General features: G+C 38.4%; 1 protein-coding gene across 1 annotated transcript; it reads right to left on the bottom strand.

Moving 5' to 3' along the window:
• Positions 1–243: 243 nt before the first annotated feature.
• On the bottom strand, positions 244–2,239 carry LOC309965581 (follitropin subunit beta; the record flags this gene model as incomplete). Its single annotated transcript, XM_082845133.1, has 2 exons — positions 244–474; positions 2,081–2,239. 2 exons carry the CDS (start codon positions 2,237–2,239, stop codon positions 244–246), a joined length of 390 nt encoding a protein of 129 aa, XP_082701259.1.
• Between the last annotated feature and the right edge of the window lie 6,953 nt (positions 2,240–9,192).

The raw sequence follows: 9,192 nt of genomic DNA, 5'->3' as shown, positions 1-9,192 counted from the left end.
CCCATGTCTGTAAGTTAAGTAAGACCGAATAAAACTTATGGAACCAGACCTAGAATACAGGGTTGGGTGGTGACAGGCCCCAGGCCCCAGCACTCTCCATTCCTGGAGCTCCCTTATGCAGGAGAGCAGGGATCAGTGGGGTCTCCCACAGTGGTTTGCAGCCTGGGCACATGTACACACAGACGTCTTGAATGTCTTGGTCCTTCAGGTCAAGGGTGGGCAGCTCAAAGTGTCCACTGCTCTTTATTCTTTGATTTCACTGAACGAGCAGTGGCTGGGCCCCAGGCCTCGCACGGTGCAGTCAGTGCTGTCGCTGTCACACTTGCCACAGTGACATTCAGAGGCTACTGGGTACGTATACAGGGAGTCTGCATGGTGAGCACAGCCAGGCACTTTGACCGTCTCATACATCAGCTCCTTGAAGGTACATGTTTTCTGGATGTTGGGCCTGGCTGGATCCTTGTACACTAGATCCTGAGTGGTTTAGGAGAGAGAGAGAGTTAAGTTACAGTATTCTGGAACTTTCTGTTTAGCTTAATCAAAATGAGACAGGGATTGAATACCGCTTGCTCTAACGCTTACCCACTAAAGCTCACTTATGGAATTCCTAACCAAGGAAACATGATCTCAGCAGTGACCTATATGCTATACCAATGTTTCCTGATTGTTTTGGAAATCTTACAGAAAATATAAGTTGTTCCTTTTCCTATTCCTTATGTCTATGTCAAAATATTAATTATTTCTCCAACTATAGAGATTGAATTTTAATATAGAAAAATGATGAAAAGGGAAATATGACAAATTTTAATGACTTTTTATACTTAGTTGAAAGCTATAATAATGACAACTTGAACCATAAAACAATGGAGTTTAATTTCTCAGAAAAGTTTTCCAAATACATTGTCCCTGAGGATTTATAAAATATAAAACACTGAAGTTTAATTTCTCAGAAAAATTTTCCAAATACATTGTCCCTGAGGATTTATAAAAAGTCAAAAAAATATATAATGTGGAATGTTAATGCTTAGCTTAGCATGACTATGAAAGCTTTCATGAAAGCTCATGAAAATCATGAGCTGTAGACATCTTTCCCCCTTAAATGCTGTGTATTTTGCAGAGCTCTCAGTTTCAAAGGCTACATGGTTTGCATATAAAAACTTTAATCCTGGTAGTATAGGTTTATTCTAACACTTTCTAGTGAAAAAAAAAATTCACTGAGGGAAGAAGTTGGCACTTCTGTTTATTTCAATATCATGCCACCAAGTCTGTATCCCAGGAGGGTATGATAAGTGGAGTTTGGTCGAACTCATTTACCACCCCATAAAGTAGATTTCATTAAAAATTGCTGTTTTCAATGTCAGTTTATAGAATGAAATGCTGCATAGATAGCCAGGTGCTATAGGGGAAAAAAAAGAAAAAGGAGAAACTGCTTCTTTACTTGGATTAATTCAAAGAAGCTGCGTGAACACAAACTAGTGGTTTTATGCCTCTGTGCCTTGGTTTCCTCAACGGTATAAAGAAGTGAGTGGGTTTGCTGATCCATTTTGGTTCTAATAGTCTGCAAGGACTGTGTTCTCAGGATGCTTGTTGACATTTGTGTTCAGGTGGGCCAATAAGACAGTTTTTATAACATGGCTGTGTTTTTATATGGCTTGCAAACATATTTTGGTACTATCTCTATTGTAGAGATATGGCTTCAGTTACAGAAATTGGCTTTTGGGGAATATTGTAGCTCTTCTATTATTAAATGTGTGTATGTTTATCTCTATGTAAAATCTAGTATAGAACAATTTTTAAAAATTGTTTTAAATTTTAAATAAAATTTAAAAAATAGATTTGACATATTACTAAATTGATCAGATCAAATCTGAGGCTTTCTTGCATTTACCCTAATCAAATATAAGTCCAAATGTTTAACTGATATCATGGTAAATAACCCCAATCATAATACAGACAGCACTAGCTAAGGGACTCATGGCTATTCCTTGGGAAACTTAGAATATTGATAAAGTGGGAATTAATGAAGCCCGCCTCGTCCAGACCCTCAGCACCCTCACTTCCAGCAAAGCAAAGTACCTACCCGGGTGTAGCAGTAGCCCGCACACCATGTGGTGTTCATGCTTATGCAGAAGCCACATTCCTCTTTCTCCACTGTGATGGTGATGTTGGTCAGCTCACAGCAGTGGCAGCAGATTGCTGTCCAGCAACAGAAGAGAAAGCAAAACTGGACCAACTTCATCCTGGGCTAGGAAGCAAACAATTAAGGCCCATGAGAAACCAAGACCAAAGCATTATAATTGTTATGTAAGTTGACCAAACCAAAAATAATTGGTCTACCCATCCTCTCCAGTCACATTTTGCTCCAGCAATGTTTTCTCCTTTTCTTTACGTCTTCGTTTCTTGAACAACGATTTCTTCTTATTCTCCTCCTCAATTTCTTTTTTGTCAAAGTAGGAACATATTATAGATCAAAACTCTAATATAATGATTTAAGCAATGTTTAAGGATTAGGGTGGTACTGCTGACTGTCTTAAAGTGAATACGCGGAAGCAAGTAATTTTAATCATCATATTTGTCCCTTGATTATCATTTTAAAGACTAGTTTTATTTAAAAAGAAAAAGAAACTTCTATATTACAAAATTAGTTCTTCATTTTTAGCAGCTCATAAGTATTATCATTTGCTTTTGCCCCAAGCTCCCCCCCACCCCCGCCATTGTTTAAAACAAGACTCTTTCAGAGGCCAGGTGAATGGTCTATGTAAAGTCAATTGCTTGCTAGCAGTGATTACAATTATTAACCATATTTAAGAAGCCAGGTTGACAAGCAAAAATTCCCTACACAACAGAAGTCGGAAAGCTCTAGATTTGTTCTCCAGATCCTGAAAAATCTGTAGATTTCAGAAATAACTGTCACTGCTTGATAACTATAGATGCTGAGACTCACCTGTGGTTGGCTGCCTTGTCTGGGGAACGTTGTAGGCTGAGTCTAGTCTCAGTTCACCTTTTATACAAAATCGTCTGAAACTAACACCTTGTGGATTTGTTGGGTATTAGTAAGAGCAATGTTAGCCTGAAGCTTACTGTAAGTGAATCAGTGTTTAGATAGACAGGGAGATCAAGCCTTACTAAAATAGTCTAAATGCAGTAGATCAAGAAATATGTTACCAGAGATGATTATTTTATACAGATTAAATTTGATGTAGTAGAACACCCACTCCTTTACCTTGTCAAATTAAATCTGACTCTGGGTTTTTCTTTTGTATCTTTAACTCAGGGAATTCAGAATCCTTTCCAGGTGTTGCTTTGGCCCTGTTGAGGTTCATCAAAAAGATATGGTTAATAAGTTACTCCCAGGGTAGATTGAAAGCTGTAAGGGAAGAAACAAATAGAAAGTCTTTCATGATCTGATTCCTATCTAAAGTATAGACTGTATTTCTTTTTACTTCCCACATCCAGATCCTCTAATCTCAAATGTTATTCTTTGATGCTTTACTGGTAATTCTTCAAATGTTCTGCTGATTCATTTCTCTAGGTCTTTGCATGTGCAATGTTCATCCTGCCTGAAATGTCCTTGCTTCCTCCCTAGGTCTCCTACACCACTCACCCCTGGCCAATTTCTCAACCTTCAACACTCACTTGCCAGCGTTTAGGATGGGAGATAGAGGAGAGCTTTAATTACCACCTTCTTTTTGTAATCCTTTATATATCTCTGTTTCTCCCAGTAGACCAAGAGCTCCATGGAGACTGGGATTGATTTGTTTAACAAATATTTATTAATTAAGCAGTGTGGCTGGAGCAAAGGAACAATGGTGGAAATACTAGGATGTGATGTCAGAGATGTAATGGAAGTCACATCATGTAGGACCTTTTAGGCCGATATAAAGACTGGTTTTTACTGTCCCTGACTGGGTACCAATTGCAGGGTTTTGTGTAGAGGAGTAACACAATCGATCTGACTTAGGTCTGAAGGGATCCCTCTAGCTGCTGTGTTGCTAATGCAGGGGGAAAAAGGTAGAAACAGAAAGTCCTGTTAGATGCTATTGCAATCTGGGTAAGAAATATTTGTTCAGACTAGTATGGTAGCAATGAAGGTAATGAGACAATCGGATTCTGGATATATTTTGAAAGTAGAACCAACAGAATTTTTTGAGGGATGAATGTTGGATGTGAGAGAAAAAGTCAAGGATGACTCTAAGGATTCTGGTCTGAGCAACTTGAAGGATAATTTTGCTACCACCTGAAATGGATGGCTGTAGACATAGTAAACTTCGGGAAAAGATAAGGAGTTCAGTATGGACATGTTGAGCTTGAGGTATCTTTAAGACATCTAAGTAGAATGCTGAATCTGGATTTTGGGAGGAATATATTGGCTGAAGGTAGACATTTGGGAGTTGTTGACATGAGCCTAGAAGAGAGTACCATGGGAGTGGGTGTGAATAGAGAAGATAAAAGGACCAAGAGTGGAGCCTGGTGTATTCCAACATTAAGAGGTCAAGGACAAGATTAAGTTTTTTTCTTCCTTTATCCAAAGGAAACAGAAGGGTCATTGAGGAAAGAAGGGAATGGAGAGGATGTGGTGTACCAGAAGTCAAGTAAAGCGAGTGTATCAGGAGGAGTGAGTGACAAGTGTACCAAATGCTGCTGACAGGTTAAATAAGAGGAAATTGCACACTGCGTGTGGCAATGGAAGGTTGCTAGTGTCCTTGGCTAGAGAAGTTCCTTTGGAGTGAGGGGAACAAAATCCTGATTGGTATGTGTTTAAGTGATTGGCAAGAGATGAATTGAAAAAAACAGTTGAATATAGATAACTTTTTTTTCCAGGAATTTTGATCCAAAGATGAGGAAAGAGCTAGGTGATTTGGTAAAGCGGAAGTGGGGTAAAGATAATTTTCTTTTGATTTTTATGTTTTAAGATGGGAGAAATAACTGCTTGTTTTTATGGTGATGCAAATGATTTAATGGAGATTGAAAAATGATGATGTTGGAGGAAGAGAGGAGAAGTCCTGCAGTGTTCTTGAGTAGGTGAGAAGAGATGAATCTTAGAGCACAGGTGGAGGGACTGGCTTTAGACAGGAGAATGGAGAGCTCATCCTGTATCAGGCAGGAGGCCGTCTTGTGGGTGCAGATGCTACTGGATGGGGAGGTATGGTGAGTGCAGAAGATGGTGATTGGTAGGTGTGGTGATAGTCTCTGTGCAAGTTCTCCTGAGATTAATTTCATTTTCTCAGTAAAGTAGGAAGTAAGGTCATCATTTCAGAATTAGGATGGTGGATGAATTGCTGAGGATTGAGGGATGAAAAGATCTGAATAGTTTTCTGAGACTGGGAGAGGGGTTGAGTTATCAGTGAGTTAGGCAGAGTAAAACTTCCTATCAGCATTAAGGGCCCACTTGAGGTTTATGGTAAAAAAGTTAACATGAGGCCACTAAGCATGGATGTGCATTTTTCTTTTGACCAGTTCAGTGGCAGGGGTTCAGGCTTATAGGTGACAACTAGTTGGATTTACCCAGGTTTATGATTTTATCAAACATGCATGACAAAGATAAAACTTAGCAAAGTAGTGGGCACTGTAAATAATAATTCAGCATTTATGTAAGTGATATCTGGAATGGAGAAATACTTTTGAAATCTGTTAGTAATAGGTAAGTAAGCATATTATCAAAGTTATAGAATGGATAATTAAATTTCATATAATGCATATTAAATGACATATACTCATGATTCCTGGAAAATTATAAATCCTTTCAATTTCTCTAAAAGAGTACTAACAATGTAATGACTATTAGTTACACCTTGTGTTTGAAATTAGCTCTTTTTATGTTATCTATGTGTGTTCACAAAGTATATTTATATGAATATATGTTAACCTATGTGTTTTAATGACTAATGTATATACAGTGTTATTAGCTCTTTACATATTCAGTTTGAAATATTAACAACTTCTTTTTATTGAGCACCTACTATGCCCAAGGCACTTAACTAAACACTTTAAATATATGATCACATATTATCTTTACAACAACTTTTTAAAGGGGTTACTATTATTGCTCTTTGAAAGATGGGAAAACTGAGGATAAATGACTTTCTCAAGACTATGGGACCTGTAAGTAGCAAGGCTGGAGTTCGTATCTAAGTCTGTTTGGCTCCAACACAGAGAGCTACTCTTCAAACCATATTGACCTCGGTAGTTTATAATTCTCACCAATCCCATTAGTGGGAGAGGGGCCAAGACAGAAGCCATTCAGAATTTGGACAGATATTCCTAATGTCCATGTTTATACATCCATCCACATTTAGGTCAGAGGTCCCCCCAAATAACCCTATTTTCCTTGGCCTGTCAAGAGGTCCCCCAGACCTTTCTCCTAACATCAAGCCTCCTATAGCCTAGTTTATCTGACTAGTGTATTTCCTAATTAGGTGTTATTGTTTTCACAAAGCTTGTCAAAATATTTTATTGGTGAAAATTTAGAGATCTTTTTTATTTACCTTTGTATTCCCAATAGGAAAAGAGTTTCTAGTCCACAGTAGGCACTAATACACTTTTGTTGAACGAACTGAAACACAAATCACTCATAGTTTTCCTTATGCTCTGCTGGTCCATAGTCTGTTTGCTAGCTGATGCATTCCTTGTTCTTGCTCTGTTCTGCTCTTGGGAGAAAGGACCTCTGCAGGCTACCTTGCCCAAGCTGCAGTGTCAGCAGGCTTTTGCCTCTGGGAAGGAAGACTGGAGAGTGAAAGGAGGGGGAAGTCAGAGCATCTGTCTCCTTTAAATTTTTTTGGCTGCACAGCGTGGCATGCAGGATTTTAGTTCCCCGACCAGGGATTGAATCCAGGCCCTTGCCAGTGAGAGTGCGGAGTCCTAACCACTGGACCACCAGGGAATTTCCACATCTGTCTCCTTTAAATTCTTTTTTGCTGGTGAGTAGCTGCATCTTTTCCCTGGGTCCAGGCCACAACAGGTAGCTCTTCTCTTAGTTTTCCCAGCTTTTGTGAGGAAACCCCTTTTGTGGTTTGAGCTTCTGCTGTGTGGTCTCAGGTTTTGTTTCTGGAAACCCCACTTGTATCCCTCCAATCCTGAAGGTAAATGGGGCTCCTGATCTTTGGGTTACGTCCTTTCTCCTGTCTGGCTTCTCAGCGGTTCTAACACTTGCATAATTAATTCCCTGGATTAAATTCCCTGTTTTACATATTAGAAGTGGTTTCAGATTTCCTGGTTGGAAACTGACTGATAACACCCATCTTTATTTCTAGCCCTTTATTACTGGGTTTTAATATAGTAATATTAACTCAATATTTTAAAAAAAAGATTATTTAAGGAGACCCTATGTCAAATTCTTACTTTATTGGCTTGAGACACCTCCCCACTTCCCAAATTCACATGTATTTTTTGTTGTTGTTGCTGGTTTTTTTGTGGTACGCGGGCCTCCAACTGTTGTGGCCTCTCCCGTTGCGGAGCACAGGCTCCGGACGCGCAGGCTCAGCGGCCATGGCTCACGGGCCCAGCCGCTCCGCGGCATGTGGAATCCTCCTGGACCGGGGCACGAACCTGTGCCCCCTGCATCGGCAGGCGGACTCTCAACCACTGCGCCACCAGGGAAGCCTGATGTATTTTTTCTCTCTTACTGGAGAGAAAAAAGGTTCTATTCCTTAGGTCTGAGATACGTTTCTCCTACAAGTACTCCTACAAGATTTCCATTTAGATGTAGCTTCTTCTAGGAGTCATTCACTCATTCCACCTTACACAGTAGTCAACATTCAATACTCATTCCAGTACTTTCTGTCTCATTTCCTTAGTTCTTAGTACCTATTTCAATGTTAACATTCATCACATTATATTTTAAATGAACAGCAGACTTCTCTTGTAAATTCTGATGAACCAATGTCCACAACTGTGTGAGCATCCTTAGAATTTCTACCTGTGCATACGCTCAATGACCTACATCGTTTTTTCACTTGTAAAGATTTTTTTTTTTCAAACGATTTCTTTATGTTTGTGTTTAAAAATAGGAAATTAAGGACCTGTGCTCATATCTTTATTTGCTCCTTCTATGGTCTGGTATCCTTTTCCTCCTTCTCTTTTGTTCATGAGATATATGTGTTGTAATGTAAAATTTTAAAAAAAGTTTAATATATTAAATTTTCTAATTTAAATTTATTTTAGTCATTTAAATTTATTTCCTTTATTTAAATTACAAAGTAATATATAACATATATGATGTGATAATTCCATATAAAGTGCTAAATTTTTATTAAGTTTTTACCCTACCAGATTACCCAACAATAGTTGAGCTGCACTGTCCAGTATGGCAGCCACCAGCCACATGTGGCTATTAAGCACTTGAAATGCATCTAGTCCAAATTAACATGTACTGTAAGTGGAAGATACCCACTGGATTTCAAAGACAAAATAAGAGTGCATGTAAGCTATCTCAATGATTTTTGTATTGATTACATTGAAATGACATTATTTTAAACAAAATTTATCATTAAGTCAATCTCACCTACTTCTTTTTCTTTAAAAGTACTTTATTTTAAAATGTGTTACTATAAAATTTTAAATCACGTAAGTGGATCACATATTTCTATTGCACAGCACTAGTATAGAACTTGTCAGCTAATGTAAATTTTCAGAGGTCACAAGACTTACTCACTGGTCTAAAGTCTGGTCCTTGTTCATTAGACATTGCCAGCCTAGGTCAATTGGTAAAACCCTGAAAAAATAATAAACTGAAAAGCCCATTGGTTGTCAATATTTATAAATATGAAGATACAATAATGTACTTTATATTTTTCAGGGAAGGGGTCAGGAAGGTCAGTCTCCATATTAGCAGGTAAACTTCTTGTTCTCATCCACGGGGGCAGTCAGATGGACCTCTAATTCATTTCATCATAACAGTTTATGATGTTTCGCAGCTTCCTTAAGCTCATGCATGTCCTTTAAGTATTATTGCCCTCATTTTACAGAGCATAGACATTTATCGAGCAATTACTCTGTACCAATCACTGTGCTAAATGTGTACATCAACAGCCTAATGAATTACATATTACTATTATCTGTACATTATAAATAAAGAAATGAGGGTCAGAGCAGTGTATTAACCCAATGTCACAGTAAGTAAGTGGCAGAGCTTCAAGTCCAGACCAGGCAAGGAGACTCCAGGGTCCCTGTTATTCTTCCTTCCGTCACATAACT

This window comes from Leucopleurus acutus, assembly GCF_964270905.1.
Source record: "Leucopleurus acutus genome assembly, chromosome: 8".
NCBI classification, from domain to species: domain Eukaryota; kingdom Metazoa; phylum Chordata; class Mammalia; order Artiodactyla; family Delphinidae; genus Leucopleurus; species Leucopleurus acutus.
The sequence above is the reverse complement of the archived record's forward strand: the minus strand, read 5'-3'. Positions and strand labels throughout refer to the sequence as shown.